The sequence below is a fragment of the Mauremys reevesii genome, linkage group 4, assembly GCF_016161935.1.
Source record: "Mauremys reevesii isolate NIE-2019 linkage group 4, ASM1616193v1, whole genome shotgun sequence".
Classification (NCBI taxonomy): domain Eukaryota; kingdom Metazoa; phylum Chordata; order Testudines; family Geoemydidae; genus Mauremys; species Mauremys reevesii.
In genome coordinates this window covers 59886822-59905996 of record NC_052626.1, presented here as the reverse complement: position 1 = coordinate 59905996, position 19175 = coordinate 59886822, and the positions used below count along the sequence as shown (strand labels likewise).

The following is a 19175-nucleotide window of genomic DNA, read 5'->3' as shown; positions in this document are numbered from 1 at the left end:
GGGAATTTATAGGGTTCCCAGCTCTTCCCACCAGTGGTGCATCAGCACTGGCACTTCCTGAGAGGTGACTTGTACAAGCTGGGAATCCCCTGGCTGTTCCTTTTCTTCTACAGAATCATCTGGACCCCTGCTGGGAAAGAGCAGACCATGTCACCACCTCTCCCCTCCCCTGAGTCCAGGGGAAATGGAACATCTCGCTCCTCCTGACACTCTATATAGGGGGGGTGGGATGGGAAAGGAAGGGCAGATAGAAGTACTATGATGTTCCCCCAAAACAGTTCCACATTCTTGGCATGCACACGTGCTCACACACATATGCACCCTCACCCCTTTGACTGTGGCCTTTCACACTCTTTTACCCAGGGCCGGCTCTAGGCACCAGCCTACCAAGCACATGCTTGGGGCGGCGCCTTGGGAGGGGGCGGCGCCGGCCGCGCCGCTGGGGGGTGGTGGAGATTAAGGCGGGCCGCGCCGTTGGTGGGGGCGGGGGCTCGGGCGGGGCCGCGACGCTGAGGGACGGGGCTTGCGCCGCTCGGGGGCTCGGGCTGCGCCGCTTGGGAGGAGGGCGGGGCTAGCGCCGCTCGGGGGCCTGGGCTGCACCGCTCAGGAGGGGGGCGGGGGCTAAGGCCGCGGGCCAGGCGCGTGGCTGGGGCTCGGGCGGCTCTCCGTCTCCCCCGGGGGTGGGGGCTCGGGCTGCGGTCGGCGCCGCTGGGGGGGGCGGCGCTCTTCTTTTCTGCCTGGGGCGGCAGAAAAGCTAGAGCCGGCCCTGCTTTTACCCATACCACATCCTACCCCACAAGATGATAGGGTGCCAGAGACATGACCATCTCAATGAGTAAACTCCTATCTTGCTCTACATGAATCTCCATGTCTGGCTGTGATGGTTTCTAAAGTGCATGGAGGTGTGGGGTGTGCATCCATCTCTCCCGCAAAAAGTCATTCCTCTCCCTTCTGGGATTTGAGGAGAAGAGACTGACCTGTTCTCTAGAAAGATGAGCTGGGGCCTTTCTGAATTATTCAGTGTGTGTATAACAGTTGTTACGCTGACAGAAAGATACTGCAGCTTAGGTCACAGATGCAGGCTGTAGCTTCTGAGTTTCAAGAAAAGAATGATGTAACTGTATCCTCCTCCTCACAAACCTGACTGCTTCAGGGCCTGGATGTCACAACATCTTGGCACTGTGACACAAATGTTGCACTTGGAGGTCCTTTTGGAATGTGAGGCCTGGCTCTGAGTTGACTGGACTTTCTACGCACATGCCTAGTATCCCAATATGAAATTATATGTTAATTTTAATAATTAGCATTTTTCGTCTGCAGAGACAAATACTAAGACCTCACAACACTTTAATGAGAGAGGTCAGTAGTGTTGTTCCTATTTTACAAATGGGGAAATGAAGCACAGTGGTTAAATCTAACATTTTCAAACTTAAATGCCTTAAGTTGGGCACCTAAATCCACAGGCATCTAAATAAAAGCATTTGTTAAGCATACACATGTTCCAGAGGAATCAATTAGCACTACGGTTGCTCAACAACTCTAAAAAATCAGGCCAGGTGACTAACTTTTCGGCAACCAATCATGAAAATTTTGCCCCAAGCAACTTTCCCAAGGCCATGAAGGGAGTAAGCTGGGATGAAATTCATGATCTTCTGGCTTCCAGTTTTGTTCTCAGAGAATTCAATCACCATGCTCTCCCTCCCATCAGCACGTTAAATAGATCACTGAATGTTCTTCTGTCTCTCGAGTTCTGAGCTTCCTATGTCATGAGAATAATACAGAACGGGAGATGAGGTGACAAACATTACAAGTGGAAGTATGTCTATGGATATATTGTTATCATCTTCTGAAAAAGGAGCTAATGATAAAAGAGGCATAGTCCATTGCACTGTAGTAAACTTACAGTAATAATATATCACAGTTGGGCTTGCAATCCTTTTACCTGGAAGGGGGATTAAAGGTCTTTACAGCACTGTTCCATTTTACAAGGCCACGTCAGCTGCACAGACACACACAAAACAGGGTAACTTTGATTACAGGTACCAATCCACTGTGGCGCTTGTGTCCCTTTCAGACACTGTAACATGTCCTTTTATTCATGTATGGCCCAGGAGCATTCTAATGTCCTTCCTCCCCGCCCAGAAACCTCATCTCAGCCTCTTCAATAGGAGCAGATTAAAGTCTTGTCAACTGGACGACCGGACTGGGGCCCTATCTTGCAAAGAGGGATCCAACAGTTGCTGTTTGGTAGTCTATGCAGATGAAGTCAGGTGGGTCTTCTTTGCCCTGATCCTAGTGGACTGTGTCAACAGAAAAACCCACTACAGAAATTGGCACCAACTGGCACTCTCGGTTCAGAGACCAAGCACTGGATAGACCAATGGAACTAGAACTAGTTCTTCAGCCATGGAAGTGGTCTTTCTAGTCTAGGGGCATTGATGGGGCAATGTGGTGAAGCTTGCATTCCTGCTGCCTTGTTCTGGAGGTAAATTCACTGTCCAGGAAACGTTAATTCAGAGTTAAGGATAACTAGCAGTGTGGTGGCCCTAGAGCTGGTCAGAAAACAAAGTTTTTGTTCTGCAGGAAATTCCCCCGTTTCAAAATTGATTTTCATTCCATTGGAACGAAATGTCAGCATTGGAAATGGGGAAGTTCCATAAAATGTTAATTTAGAAGCCTCAAAACATTTCATGTGGCTAATGTCACATTGTTTCAACATTATCAAAATGAAACTATTTGACATTATCAACATGAAACGTTTTGATCCTTCCAAGTGGAAATTTCTCATTCCAACATTATGTGCAACTGACAACATGTGCCTGTAAAATGGAACAGGGCTGCAAATAGCTCAGATCTTTAACCCCCTTCCTGTAAAAGAAGGATTCCAAGCCAAACTTGAATATACTATTACTGGATGTTTACTACACTCTAGTGGACTATCTCCCTTTTATCATTCGTTCTGAACTGGCGTATACTGGTCTTTTAAGGCCAGAGGGGGAAATCTGGGAGCCACGGTTACCATGTTCGAGGAGTTCTGGAGCAGAGGATGGCCTAGGAAATGGCAGACGCAGATACTGGGAGAGAGGAAATTATCCTGATGTAATAGTGTTGCAGGGTGGGGTGCAGAGAAAGAAATCCAGATTAGTGTCTCTTTAAGGGACAAGAAGCCTTGTAGTAGAGGGTGGGAGAAGGCTCCTCCTTCCTCTCAACCAACCAGGACAAGTTCTGGAAAGGAGAGTAGCATATAATTTGCCTCTTCCCAGGGGGAGACATTAGCAGGGGAAGGACTGCTTGCCTACTGACCTCTCCTGGCCCAAGGAGAAAGGCCTGAGGTAATTTGACCATGCCTCCAAGTGGTGAGATTGGACCCCAGTAGATGCACCTGGGAGGACTTTGTTAGGAAGGTGTTGTTTGGAGTTTTGTTTGTTTGAAAGACTTTTGCTGCTAGTCCAGCTGAAGGTAGGCAAGAGTAATTTAGAGGGCCCAGCTAAGCGAAGACACCTAGGGGTGCAGCCTGCTACAAGCTCCTTTTCATAAGGTGATACTATCTCCCTAGACATACGTTTGCTTGTACACTATATTACCTCAAGCATTGTCCTGTTTGAGTGGCATAGTAGGCTCAGCAAACAAGAGAGAGAAGAACATTTCCTGAGCTATTTAACATGGATTGGTGAGCTAATAGTCTGAGAATAAGAGTGAAAGCCAGAAGCTACTGAGTTCATCCCAGCTGACTTTCTCCATGGCTTTTGAGCAGTTTCTTGGGCCTTCATTTTCAGAGATACTAAGCAACCACATCGCCAACTGACTTTTTTGTACCAGTGGTGGGTGCTCAGCACCTCAGCAAATCAGGCCATTTATTTAGGCATCCAAGTTTTAAAATGCTAGACTTAACCATAGTGCCTCAGTTTCTCCACTTGCATGCTCGGAGTAACACTACTGAACTCCCTCACAAAGGTATTGTAAGGAGGAGTGAATACTTCTTTTTAAAGAGGAGACGTGCAAGTTAATGTACAATTCCAAACTGGGATATTAGCCATGAGTAAAGAGGCCGTTCTGGTCAGATCCAGGTCTCACTTTCCAAAGGGACCCCAGGGCACAACATTAGTGTCATGGAACCAAGATGTTGTCACATTGAGGCAGGTCCTAAAGCAGACAAGTTTTAAAAAACTGCTTATTACGTGAGCACTGCCTGTCCTGTGCACTCAGTGAGGCAGGGATCCTTGATAACAATAGCATGTGATCGTGTAGTTAAAACTGTGTCCTACTACATATGCACCAGGGGGACTGAATTAAGGTGGCACAGTCAACCTTAATTCTGGCCCCTCCCAACTTCTGAGTGCTTGACTTTGCAACCTTATTAATGTTTGGGGGGGTTTTCTCCACCAACTATTTATTATTTAGGAAGTCTTAACATGTTTACATAATGTTCTTTTAATGTAGTTTTTGTATATGTAGACACAATGTTTATATACAATTCATTTTAGATAATAGAATGAAATTAATTAAAGTGAAAAAGTTGAAACAAAATGTTTTTACTTTATCAAAACATTTCAACATTATAAAAACAAAAACAACAAAGTCAAAACAATTCACTTGGGCTTTCTCCCATCAAAATGTTTATCACAATCAACATGTTCCCTTGAAGTGTTTTGTTTCAGCTACATTTTCTGATTGAAAAAATTTTGAGGAAACTTTTCCCATCAACTCTATTCAGACCCTTTTAGAATATTGGGTGCACCTACAGTTAAATCTGTGTACAGATCTGTTCAAATGTACAAATGAGTTTTTTCTGGCTCATCACAGCAATTCAAACCACATTGTGCAGCTAACGTTTACCCTAAAGAAGTTTTTTCAATATTGCTTCTCCAAAGGGGCAACAGCAGCTGGACAGCAGTTGAGATTAGTCCCATGCAGGTCCTGTTAGTTTGGGGAGTGACAGGAACTGATTTTGAGCCCCAGGGATACTATAATTTAAAAAAAATCATAAAATGTTGATGTCAACTTATTTTTAAGGGTCTCGTGGGAACCCCTGGCTTAAATGACTTCAAATTTGGACTAGTAACTCTAGCCTAGACCTCTATGAGGCCCAGTAATTTTCAAGACAATCTGAATAAACATGTGAACTTTAGAGCACTTAGAAAAATGGGCTAGCTGAGGGGTTTGCAACCTCTGCCACATGGCTCGCTAGGGTAAGTACCCTGGCAGGCCGGGCCAGTTTGTTTACCTGCCACATTGGCAGTTTTGGTCGATCGCGGCTCCCACTGGCTGCAGTTTGCTGTCCCAGGCCAATGGGGGCGACGGGAAGCTGCGGCCAGCACATCCCTCGCCCGTGCCACTTCCCGCCGCCCATTGGCCTGGGATGGTGAACCACGGCCAGTGGGAGCCGCGATCGGCCGAACCTGCTGATGCGGCAGGTAAACAAACTGACCTGGCCCACAAGGGTGCTTACCCTGGCAAGCCACGTGCCAGAGGTTGCCAACCCCTGGGCCAGACAGTAAAGTAGTCTCAGCCTTACAGTGGTGTTACATCGTGCTATAATCCAGGACTTCTGTCTCCAGCAGAAGCTAATTCATCACTGCTGAATTCACTTTTAAAAAAGAAAAACATAAGATATAGTGTTTCAGCATCAGCTCTCCATATAGGAACTGGGGTAGACTAAAGAGATCAATGCACTTTAAACACTATAGGAGTCAATGTATTATGTAGGGACAAGTCCTGTGGAACTGTACATGAGGTATGTGCTCATGTACATACATATGTAGAGAAACTGTCATTTAAAACCTGCTTCTCTCACCCTCCCACCTGCTGGAACGGGCTTGTATTAAATATTAACAAACTTTGTCCATCAGTTCCCTGGGCCTCTTTTAACAACAGACTTATTACAACAGCTTTTCTCCCTCCCACATTGCTTTTGTCAGCACTGCCAATTCTGAAACCTAAGATTCTCTTTCCTGTAACTCTGTCTGCGCTGCCTTATTGCTGCTCTTGCTGTGCAGTTGCTCTCTACCTTTCTCACTCTCTCACTGGGACCACTGATGTTGCCTATCTGCCTTTGGCCATTGTAGGCAGCTTGTACTGCCACAATTGCCCAATGGAAATATAGTAAAGGGGAGGGAGAAGAGAGTGAAACAAAAATACGAAGCCAGAGAGCCCCTGCAGTAGGAGTGGAAGACAGAAGAGCAGGTGGAAAGGGTGATGAGCATGGCCAGTAAGTCCAGAGATTTGCCTCGAGTAACCTTCCAGGCTCCAGAGAAGCCTGGGGAGGAATCATCCCACAAGAAACTGGGCAAGCTAACAGTTAAGTACAACCGCAAAGACCTTCAACGCTGGCTAGACCTGGAGGAATGGATTGATGCCCAGTTGCAGGAGCTGTACCAATACCAGGTAAATAACCGGGCTGGATCAAACTTTCCTTCTTAGGTGTAGGGCAGGCTAGACCCTGTGGGCTATGAAATCTTATCTTTAATTTTCTGGGGACAAGTCGGGCAACAACCCAGGTTGTGACGACTGGGGACTCTGTTCTCTATCAAACTTCTTATCACATACTAGAGCTCTCTCTCTCAGTGACGCTGCTGTGTTAGCACTCAGACTATGGGTAATGGCATGTCTGTCAAGGGAGATAATGGGAACTACAGACAGAGAGGAAAGAAAGGGGAAGTGGGGATTCAGGCATTGTAGGTAAGGATTTTGTTTCCATCCCCTAGGCCTCCAAAGTTCTCTCCCCAACATTTTCCATAGCAGCAATGTTACTTGGTGGGAGTGTATGTGAGCACATACCTATATAGATGGCAGAAAGAACAGGAGTACTTGTGGCACCTTAGAGCCTAACAAATTTATTTGAGCATAAGTTTTCGTGGGCTACAGCCCACTTCATCGGATGCATGCAGTGGAAAATACAGTAGGAATTTATATATATGTGTGTGTGTGTATATATATATACACACACACACAGAGAGAACATGAAACAATGGGTGTTATCATACACACTATAAGGAGAGTGAACACTAACCCAGGAACCTATCTTGGCAACAAAGCCCATTGCCAACTCTGTCCACATATAAATTCAGGGGATACCATCATAGGACCTAATCACATCAGCCACACTATCAGAGGCTCGTTCACCTGCACATCTACCAATATGATATATGCCATCATGTGCGAGCAATGCCCCTCTGCCATGTACATTGGCCAAACCAGACAGTCTCTATGTAAAAGAATAAACGGACAGAAATCAGATGTCAAGAATTATAACATTCAAAAACCAGTTGGAGAACACATCAATCTCCCTGGCCACTCGATTACAGACCTAAAAGTCACAATATTACAACAAAAAAACTTCAAAAACAGATTCCAAAGACAGACTGCTGAATTGGAATTAATCTGCAAATTGGACACCATTAAATTAGGCTTGAATAAAGACTGGGAGTGGATGGGCCATTACACAAAGTAAAACTATTTCCCGTGCTTATTTTTGCCCCACTACAGTTCCTCACATCTTCTTGTCAATTGCTGGAAATGGGCCATTTTCATTACCACTACAAACAGTTCTTTTACTCTCCTGCTGATAATAGCTCACGTTAACTGATCACTCTCCTTATAGTGTGTATGGTAACACCCATTGTTTCATGTTCTCTGTGTGTGTGTGTGTGTGTGTGTGTGTGTGTATATCTATCTATCTATCTTCCTACTGTATTTTCCACTGCCTGCATCCGATGAAGTGGGCTGTAGCCCACGAAAGCTTATGCTCAAATAAATTTGTTAGTCTCTAAGGTGACACAAGTACTCCTGTTTTTTTTGTGGATACAGACTAACATGGCTGCTACTCTGAAACCTGTTATAGATGGCAGTGTTCATCCTGAACTGTCTTGGAACCATGGTACTTAATTCTGGCTGCGTCATTTGGGGTTTAAACCAAGGATTTTTCATTGCCTTTGTACAAAAGTTGCCAGTACAGATTGAATACTGAAACATTAACCTGATGTCTCTGAGTCCATTCATACATTGTACTTACGTGGCACGTTTGTTGGTAAATCTCAAAGTACTTTCACAAAATGGGTGAATATGTTTTAGTTTCCCTAAATGGGGATAATACTAGAGAAGTTACAGGATTTGCCCTGATCCAAAGCCCATTGAAATGACTGGATCAGGCCCCAAGTCACTAGCAGACACAGGAACAGAACCCAGCTCTCATAAGTCCCCTATCCAGTAGACCACTGTTGCCTTCAACAGAAAGTGTGGATGGGTTTAACCATTTGTACAAAATAAGACGCACATCTTGATTTAGTTGGTGTTGGTCCTGCTTTGAGTAGGAGGTTGGACTGGATGACCTCCTGAGGTCCCTTCCAACCCTGATATTTTATTCGTCTAAAAAATTTGGTTAACTCTTGGATTTCACAGTCTTCCATTTTTGAGCATCATTGCATTTTCAGATAGGCTTGGAAATGGACATGCCAAAATATCCCTCTGGTAATTTCTAGGATCACTTGCTTTTCTATGTGCACTGGAATTTATTAGGTAAACTATTCACTATTTGAAATGAGAAGACAGCTCCTCTTGTATTCACACCATCCACAAAAGACATTTGAAATAAAAGAGTATATATAGGCACTCTGTTTTGCAGTACGTGTGACACCTCTAAGAAGGAATGTCTGGTTTTCTGCATTATTATTTCTGTCTTTTTTTATTAAGAAAGGTTTTAATCTTCTTGAAGTTAGTAAAACAACTATTAGTTAGACTAGTAAAACGATCACTAGCTAGGCTAGATTATCATAATTGTCCCTTCAGCCCTTAATTTCTATGAATTTCCATTTGAAATTCAGTCATTTATTGTTTATAAAATATTAATGGGAGCTCATCCCATGCTCTGTGTCCCTTATAATATATTAAAATGCACAACAGCACATTCACTGTAAGTACATTCGAATACACTGCCTAAACCCACCCATCAGTAAAATCTGAGTCACAGTATCCTGAACGGAGTCATTAATGTAATGTTTACGAAAGCTACCAGATCGACGGCCATGGTGAACGAAGTCTGTCTATCCATGGAATAAGCACAGCAGCAGTGCCAACTTCCTTGCCAATGTTCCTGTCCTGGCTTTAGGGGACGGGACTGTCTCTAGAGGTGATAGGTTAGTTCAGTATCCAGACCCTTTCTGTTCTGCGCCTCTCTGCTGAGATTGCCAACAAGAATGGTGATTCTTTCTGATAATTTTTGTGATATGGAATCTGGACCAGGACCAACAGACGTCAAATGGTAACCATTTTTGGTCATGACTCTCTACCAACCAGAGCTGGATCTAACCCAGCAACCTAGAGATAAAAGGCTCTTTAGTCCATTAGCCATCTAGTTCCCCAGTACTGACCTTCCTAGCAAGTCTATCCCTAGAACTTACTCTTTTCTGTTTCCATTTGCCAGAGATGTGCTGATCATGTGGCTTGAAGAGATATTGAAGCTGGACACTTTTTGGCTTCATCCTATCATCTAAAATAATAATGAAACACCCCTATGTATGTGGTTTTACTTTCTTTGGCTTTAGTTAAATCTTTGTTCAATGCTTCTTTGGCATTCAAGACCAGCAGTTCCAGGCTCATGTGACAATCCCATCACGAGAAACATGTAGAGCATGTCTGTGCACGTGCCCAGTAGGAACAGCAATGTAGAACAGGCAGTGGCACCAAGATGTCACTGTGCTCATGTGACAAGATCAGTTATATTTGATATCATTAGGCTCCTGAGAGCCAACACCTACGGTGGAGAAGGATGAAAGGAACCCACTTCCAGCTTAGAATATATAGACCCTTTCTGTACCTCGTATTTGTGGAACTGGCAAAAGTGGAGTTACGGATGGGACTGACAGAGTATTTTTATGAGGGAGTTTGAGGTAATGGGGCACTACTGTAAGGAAGCTCACACCCTGGAGGATTAAGTGGAGGTGACAGGAGACATCTCTAAGAAAGACAGAACAATTGTTGCTTCTTTAAAGAGTAAGGGTTTTTTGCTACTCAGAGGAGCTAGTAACATTTAAAGCACCTGTTTCAAAAAAATTCACAAGTGGCCTACTGACAGTTCTTGGTGGTACCATGTGCGAGACAAAGGTGTAATTCCCTCTCAACTCTCACTACACTGGGCCCACAAATGAGCATTTTTAAAAGAGACATAAAGGCAATACTAAAGTCCCTTTTTCACCTATGATCGCCTGAGAGTTTCCATTATGTAATCAGAGTCTGAAATCATTAACATTGCTGGTGGGTCACCATGTCCAAAGGTAAAGATTCAGAGACTTGTTTTCCTTTCATTACTGCAAAGACTTAGCAGGAAGAAGGTATTTCTGGAAGGTATTGCCAACTGACTGGGGCCTGTGCTGCTGGCTCCTCTCCTGCACAGGAAATTCCCCAGAATTCAGACATGCATTTCAGGATCCATAATCTCAGGGTAAGCATCCAAACTTCCATCCCTAGTTCTAACAAATCTTGATACCTGGTCCAAACACACTTGGAAGTACCACATCACAGTATATGCAAGTTTAGAGATTGTTGGCACCGGTACAGCAGTTTCTTGTAAATGTTTTATGAAGGATTAAAAAAACAACAACCTACCAGACAAATCCTAGAATCACTTGGGTCTGAAGGAGTGTCTCATGGGCCATCCCATTCCACTCCTAGCATCAAGGCAGTACTATCTTTGTTAGCCCTGATAGTCTAGTCTTCAATAGCTCATTACACAACCTCATTGGCAGCTTGTTCCATTGCTCTGAATGTCCTTAGCATTATTCAGTTTCCTAATATATCTTAGAAGTCTAAGCATCAGGGTTGAAACAACCAGGCTCCCTAAAATCACCGGTTCAGATATTAGCAGGATCAAGTCAAACAGTCATATTTCTGCTATGGGCAAATGGAGTGCTGCAGACTTTGTGCTTAGATCTTTCAAAGGAGAACTTAGAGTTCCATGTTGACCTGGCCCTTTGGGACCCAACTCCCTTGACCTTTTGGGAAGGCCTAATTGTTACTCATTCCATTTTGTAAAAGATGGTTTACCTCAACTGGGGTTCATCCTATTTCAGCTGCATTAGGTCCTTCCATAGGGTCTTCTTATGATAGCATCATGCTCCTTGGGCAGGTATTCGGTGTTGTGGTGGGACTGTTTGACACCTTTGGGAGCTAAATCTGGAGGAGCTGAAAGATGTTGCTTGTGTCAAGCCACAGTCTGCGTGTTGGGATGTGGTGCTGCTAGAGATGAGTCTGAATCAGAACCCTTGTTCTAAATACCCTCATATTTCAGGAAGATTCATATCTTAATCCAGTCTTTGCCACATGGGCCTCTCTAGAAATGAATCCTTCCCCCACCCCACTTTCATTCCCCCCCCCCCGCAGTTCTCCACACAAAGTCCTCTTGAATGCTTATCAGTTGACAGGACAGGTTTATTTACTATGTTTTTCTGCTCTAGCTGCAGGAGAAAGCAGATACAGCAACTCCTGAACCAGAAATTGACATTGAAGATCTTCTAGAGGTCTCCAACGAGGAACAGAAATCAAAACTACAGGTCAGACAGACTGTCTGTTCTTATTTAGCTAAGACCCTGTCTACACTCGAAAATTGACCTATTACTGAAAATACGAGTCAACAGTAGGTCGCTCTGGATTGGTGTAAATACTTATGTGGATAATACAAAACTATCAACTCCATTCCAGAAGCCAGGATTAAGGGCTGCTTTATACTCAGCTTTTGCACTGATTTAATCAAACTGGTAGAGAAAATGATTTAGTTCAATCCTAATGTGGTTGCCATAATACTGATATAAATCACTTATACGCATATAGCCACATCCGCACTAAGGGGTTGCACTGATTGAACTAACTTGGGTTTTTTTTCTACTAAGTTAGTTAAATTGGTGCACAAACTGAGTGTAGAGCTGTGCTAAGACTCAAGTCTGACTGCACAGAAACTTATCAGTTCATTCCACCAGGTGTCAATCTGTAATAGTTTGGAAAACAATTTTGTTCCTGTAAGGTAGAGAACTCATCACCACAGCACCCCCTTGTGTCAGGGTGCAATGCTGCATGGGTCATTATCTCCTGTGCCATCTGCCACTTGTCAGGTCTTCCACAGCTCAGCCCTCTGGCCCAGTCACATGAAGTTCAGTCCCCTTCCGGGTTAAAAAACACAACCAAATAGTCTTACAACAAGAGAGCCTTCAGCCACCTCTTGAGCTACTCCTCAGCCTGTCCATTGGGCTGAGTCTTTGGCCACACCTGGGCTCAATATTCCTTCTGTTTGGCTTGCATACCCCTTCCTCAGGGGCTGATAGGGGAAGAGAGGCCCCCTCAGTTCTGGGTTCTGGTCCAAGGATCCTGTATTAAGAAGAACAGGAGTACTTGTGGCACCTTAGAGACTAACAAATTTATTTGAGCATAATAATATGCTTAATTATTAGTCTCTAAGGGCCACAAGTACTCCTGTTCTTTTTACTGATACAGACTAACACAGCTGCTACTCTGAAACCTGTATTAAGAAGCTAGGTCTAATCCATCAAACATGCTGCAATTTCTCTGGGTGGCTTCTTATCTCCAAGCCACATGTGCTGCTTCTCCACAGCTTGTATTTAACACAGCCTCCCTTTGGTTCCCAGGCCTCTCACTTCTCTCTAGATCCTCCCAACTCCTCCTTTCCTGATTTATTAGCTTCTCTGCCCCTCTTGGGCTCCGCTAAAGTGTTTTTTACTGACCCTACCAATAGGCCTCCCCTACAGGAGCCTGGCCTGCTCCTGCAGAGTTCTTCCTCTGTTCCTTCTGGTTTTAACAGGTTTCCCTTACTGCTGCCCCTCCTCAGGGATTCTGGCAATTCCTGCTCCTTTTAGGCCTTTGCTCAGGGTTTCCCCCCAAAGTAACTTGTGCTTCCTATGGGTCCTCCTCCCTGACTTCTTGCCTGTTTAAGTCATCTCTCAGGGCTTCTACCCTTGAGAGCCAAAGAATGACCCCTCCTCCTACCTACAAGGTAGTCCTGCCTTTTTCTGCAGTCTCTCCCCTCAACTGAGCGCTTTGACTCTGTGTTGTCTTTTCCTAACCCTTTCACTAACTAGCCTCAAACTGCCTTGTCACCATCAGGTATGGGATAGCTGGTAGGTCACAGGCAAGGCTGAGCCTGGCTTATCTTAAAGGGCCAGCCAGCCTCTGAGTCCCATTCACACCCATTGTCAGCAAGAAGTCCCTATCCCATTGTATGCAGGGCCAGAGTGTCCTATTTTTATGGCTTATACACTTCTCCCATTTAATATGTGAACTGAAAATTTCCTTATCCACACTAACTGTCCCCAGTGATTTGTTAGGGATGAGTGAGCTACTCAGAAGTAACTCAAACTTTCACCCAAAGTTTGAACTAAACCTATTCTGAGATTAGAAAAGGTTACCTTTTAACGCAGGCTAGGTTAAGCTTCCAAATGCTTACGGGTTGATCCAAAATAACTCCTGAGAGTTTTGCAGTAATAGTTAGCTCTTATAGGGTTTGATACAAAGCCCATGGAAGTTAATGGAAAGAGTCACACTGACTTCAGTGGACTTTGGATCAGGGCCACACAGTGTTCTTCAGATGTAGGCCTCAGAATGAAAGTATTATTACTAAAAACCATACTGGCAGCAGACTCTCTACACATCAGACACCGTACACACTGTGATAGCTTCCGGAGCCCTCTGGGGTGACGCGATTGAAATGCAGAACTGCTAACGGGATCCAGTACTGTGGAACAGGAACGAAGTACAGAGCTCTATGTTGTACATAACAGTGTTTTGGTGACTGTGGGTCCTGGGATCTCCTGCGGCATTCAGTACAGAACAGCAGTGATGAGTATGGATTGGAGTCCATGAATGGTGTGGCATGATGCAGGTGATGGTGATCTCAGGCTCTGGAACATCATTGGATCATGTAGCACACTAGATATGGCAGCCTTACATACTCTTCCTGTATCTTAAAAAGGAAAAACAAATAGACAAACTCCTAAGGAACTAACATGAGTTTTGCCTTGCAGGAAATTCTTCATGAGTGTTCCAGACCTACAGATGTGAGTGAAGCATCGTCAATGAGCATTTAGTCTTAGTCTCATACTGTGCTGTGGCAATGTGGCTTGGTTCCATCTGGTTAAATAGCCAGTATGCTCTGCAGATAGTTGAAGCTTGAGTTAACAAGCTTGTTTACTCTCAGGAGGTTTTTTATACTTTATTCCACATGGCTGTAAAAGCTAATATAAATATATAGAAGTGAATGGAGAGCAGTGACCAATGAGGTTAATTTCAGATGTGTGTTTCCTACGGTGTTCTCAGTCTATTTCCTAGTTATGGAGTCAAAGGAAATATCAGAAGCAGTAATGATCTGAAAGAATAGACCAAGTAGGCAATGTGGTACTGTTAGTACATAATTGTAACTTGCCTCTGTAGTGTATCTCCATTGTATCTTGTCCAGTCCTGGTAAATGGCTGCACAAAGTTTAATGTACAGAAAATAGGGCTGGCAAATGATTCACATGGAAATTAAACTTAACCAAACTAGTCTGCAGAAACCGAGCCAGAATCCTGCTAACTCAGGATTGGCTGGCAGCCCCACCATCAAGGCTGACTGTGGGGCTCTAACAGTCCATCTCCAAATCACAGGCAAGAGCACACGGCTAATTGTGCCCACATGGATAACCAGCAGGAGTTTGTGCAGTTCACGGGTTTAATGAATGTAATCACATGGCTGTTTAGTGGCTGACCTTAGCAAGTAGGACAGCCACCTAACAAGTAACTGAATTAGTGTTTTCTTACCCCAAGAGTCTGTGTTAAGCTCAGCTCTGCGAAGTCAGGCCTCCAATACACCGGCCTGATTTTAAGCAGGAGCCTTATCAGTCCACTGTGCACACAGTGGTTTCTGCAGAATGCAAAGACCTTAGAGTGACCTGTTAGATAGGGGAGGAGTTTAGGTTACCTGATCTATTTTGGTCATGTTGGTTGTTATGAAGAGCGTGGAATTTGTGCTACTTACAGTGGCAGCCATGCAGAATGACCAGATGCCTCAGTTTTGAGGGATAGTCCTTGACAGTTTGGTGAAACCTGGGTTTTCTCTCAGTTTCACTAGAACTGGTCAGGTAACTTCCCTTCCACCTGGTCAGCCCATCCTCACCCCGTGCTAATGTTTGTCCTCAAACACACAAATGTGTTATTCCCTCCCTCCCCCGCTCCCCCCACTACTTCCTCACTGAAGCAAGCCAGCTATTATGGGTCACAATGTGGGATGCCCTGTAATCCACTACATAGTAGTATGGCCATTTCAGCGAGGAAGCAGCAGGCATATTATGGCCTAGATGTTGAGAGCAGCAGGACGTGGATGGGAGGTTGCGGTGGAAGTAGGGGACTCTGTGCAAAAACGATAGAGGCAGCTGAACCCTGAAGTCATCTAATGGTGGGAACAAACAGGCTCCATGGAGAGGAAGGGGTGGGCTGCCTGGGAAAGAGACAAAGCGTGTGTGACTGCCCTGAAGAGAGCTGGAAGAGGGGAGAGGCTGCCCCTCCCTCGCTGACACAAATCTCCCCTTCCCCTCCCCTCCCCAAACAAAAGAACAGGACCTGTTCTGCATTCCAACGTTCTGGTCACTGGACCACTGCTAAATATGAAGGGCAGTAAGGGGGAATGCCCAGGCATGTGACTCTTACAGCTGTGGCTGAGCACAATAAGCATTAAAGCCTTCTTCTGATTGACTCTCATTCCAGGACTTCATTACGGAACTGCTCAGTCGACTGCAAGGTCTCAGGAAAATCCCTCAAAGGAAATGATCCTATCCATCATGAGAGACACCCCCCTTCCATCCTGTATTTTTCACATGAAAGCAGGCGTCTTCCCAGGACAGAGAATCACATGGGAAGATCATTTTACAGTTTTTCTAGGACTTGGTGTTCTGAGAAGCATCTTAGATACTTTTAGCATCACATTCCAGCTTCATGTTCACAGGGAGGGGGCTTGTGTTTATCTTGCTGATATTTAAAGAGCTGTTACGTTAAAGGAGAGGGCAGATCCCCTTCTTTTCTTTTTCATTCATTTTCTTTTTGAAGGAACCTCTCCTTTGGCTGAGGAAGCGTTAGACACAGCTCCCTTTGGAGCCATTCAGGGCTGCTCCTGCTGCCCGGTGACAGAAGGGAGAAAGAAGGCATTGGCTGTTATCCATCCTTCACCAGGGACAGGGAGTTGCTAGTCCACTGCTCCCAGCCCCTGCCTGTGAACAGACCTTCTGGCTCTAGGCCAGCACATGGACAAAGGGTCACTTCTTATATTTTTCTAGTCACTCTTTTTATTAATCATCCCTCCCTGGTGGAAAGCTGGGCAGAAAATACACTCCCTGGAGCTTTTCCTTCCATCCTACTGTATGTCCCACAGGTTGATTAATATTTGTGGGGCATGGGACTTTTTAATGAGCTAGCAGCACCTCAAACAAATACGAGGACCTGCAAGGGATTTTTAAGGGACTGCACAGCTGCCTGTGTAAGGGCATTTTGGAAGACACTCAATTTGTATATTAAAATGCATAGACATCCAGACCTGCTTGTGATGTGAGGGTTTTTGTTCTGCATTCAAAGAGGAAATCCAGAGAGGGAAGAAAAATCTAATTAAAAGCCCATCAATCCAGGGCTGGCTAAGTGCTCTCTTTGTGGGGAGTATTCAGGAAGAGAGGAGGGGTGAGGCTCAGCAACCCAAAGGGGATGTAGGAGCTGGAGCCTTGTGCCTCTGTACCACATCTTCTAGATGTAGCAGGAGTGGGACTCATAAACCACATCCAGAGAGACAGTAATGTGGCAAGAGTGGGATGGAAATAAGATGGTAAATGAAGAGGATCAGTTAGACTCAGACAACTCCCATATGATAGAAGAGACTCTTGGTTTCCCCCACACACACAACTAATGCACATACACTCTCCTAAACAGAGGTGAAGCTAAGTCTCTGTGGGAGAGAAAGTCCCATGTCCCATTATGCTAGTGATCAGACTACTGGGTTTGTCCTTGTGTTCCGATTTGTCATACAGTGTTGCAAAAAGAGGGACCAGGGCCTACAATGCAAAGGAGCCCTGCAGCGTTAAGGCCAGCGCGTCTGACAGCTAACAACAGAAACTGACTAAAATCTTGGGCTGGACCAGAAATCTCTACATGTTTTAAGTCTTAAATTACATCAGTCCCCCATCCTAGTTAATGACAGGGTGCAGACTGGTACATTTGTCCCCCACCCAGAGAAAATGGCTGTTTCCTGGCTGAGAGAAGCATGTGTCCCTGGGCTGGTTGGATCTTGCATTTACACCCTTTTTGAAGCCGATGTGCCATACAGACAGTCTTGGGAGACTTATCCCGCCAAGGTCATACCTAGCTCTATAGGTACTTCAAGCCTCACCTGCAGTGTGATGAAAGCATGGCTGTGCCACCTTCGCTATGTGCCAGCTGCATGCCCATCAGTATGCCCATGTGGGAGTGTTGGGTCATGGGTATGTCCTTCCTGTGCCAGTGTTGGGACCTTGGCACATGCTTGGCAGGCCATCATCTGGCCTCGGCGCACAGAATAATCTTGAAAACTTCCCTTCAAAGCTCAATTCTACAAATTAAATAAAAAGTTAAAATGCTGAAAAGATCAGAGGTGATGCTGGGCCAGAGCCTTAGCTGGTATAAATTGGCCTAGCTGCCTTGAAGCCAATAGATCTACACTGATTTACACCTGCTGAGGTTCTGACCTTTATCATTTCACTGCCACTCAGAGAGCAGGGCAGAGGCTAGCCCAGCCAAAGAGTTCATTAATCCACTGAGCTGATAAAAACGTTGGAAGTTTTCCCGACAAAGCCAATTATGATCTTTCTTGCTCAACACCTGTTTTACAAGCTAGTCTGGTTTCTGCCAGGCCAGGAGCTTAGTCAAACGTAGCAAAGGATCAAACTGAGGTGAAGGTGGAAGATCCAGTTTTGACAAGGGACAGGCAATAAGCTGGGCGGACTGAACTAGAATTACGACAATCGCCAGAGGTTCACGTAGCTGCCATGGGAACAGAGATGTGCACTTGGGCAAGCCTTCGCTTGTATTCTACTGGCTCAATGCGTTCTGCTTGTTGAACCATATTTGACTAGGGAGAGCACGAAGGAGCTGAAATGCCTCTCCCCTTGCACCATCTTGGATGTTATCCTTATGGCTGGACGACCCACCACCCACCTCCTACCCCCTGCCTTTACTTTGGGTGCCATGAAGGGACTTGGGCCATGCTGTGGGTCAGGGATTGTTAAAAACAGGTTTGGGAAGGTATTTTTAAAAATAACCTGTGTGTCCTGTTTACTTTGCCTTCACATGCTCTCCTCAGCAGACACAGTCCAAGTGGGGAGAAGCAGTCAAGCCCTCCATGCTGTAGTGCTGGTGCACCATCCCCAAACATGGTAATTCTTGAGATCCAAACTCTAAATGAAACCCCACACAACACAGCAACAATTCAGGGCAAGCCCTAGCATGAATATGGGGTTTGAAAAACCTCAGGGACTTGGGTAAGTAATGTTAAAATTTTGTCTCAAAATATATTTGCCTATCAGCCAGGAACCGCTCCAAAAATCCATTCTGATTTCCCAGATCAATACAAGAGAGAGGGGAAATTAAGAGGATCTGTTAAGTTCAAAAAATCATATTAAAAAAAAGTACAAAATTGCAAGTCTTTTTTTTCAGTGGAAAGAATTCTTTAAATATAGTATGTTGTTGTTTATTGTTTGGCTTTATTTTGGCCTGGACCATGAAAATAGACTAGCCAATTTTGCTGTTGTTTACAAGCAGTTTCTAGTTACTTTTATTATCCTGGTTCTCAGGCACTAGCTCAAGCCTGCCAGGGGTGAGTTGCAAGTATTGCATGGGAATGTTTGTATATCTTAGCCCATGTGCATGAAATAAAGATTTCCCCCTGCATCATGCTCCTAATAACACCTCTGAGCTCCCCTCTCAAATATTTAGGTTTTAAACTCTTCTGATGTCATAATCATTCTCGATTCTCCAGCCAAAAAGGGCAAGATCTGATATTTCAAATGCAGAAAATCAACATTCTGGGGGGAGAAAACCCTTTCAAGCCCTTTCTATCCCTCATAAAGAAGCGAAAAAGGGCACAAGTCCAATTTTGTTTCTTTTGCAGATACAGTGCTCGCACCTTCATTT

The 19175-nt window shown here is 44.8% G+C and overlaps 1 protein-coding gene across 2 annotated transcripts; it reads left to right on the top strand.

The window, feature by feature from the left end:
• Window positions 1-5654: 5654 nt before the first annotated feature.
• Window positions 5655-16549, top strand: PPP1R14D (protein phosphatase 1 regulatory inhibitor subunit 14D). Of its 2 annotated transcripts, XM_039533529.1 has the most exons (4): window positions 5655-6384; window positions 11448-11543; window positions 14022-14054; window positions 15735-16549. In XM_039533529.1, exons 1-4 carry the CDS (start codon window positions 6196-6198, stop codon window positions 15795-15797), a joined length of 381 nt encoding a protein of 126 aa, XP_039389463.1. In that variant the 5' UTR covers window positions 5655-6195; the 3' UTR covers window positions 15798-16549. The 2 variants fall into 2 exon arrangements, with proteins under 2 accessions (XP_039389463.1, XP_039389464.1); XM_039533530.1 differs by lacking the exon at window positions 14022-14054.
• The last annotated feature ends 2626 nt before the right edge of the window (window positions 16550-19175 follow it).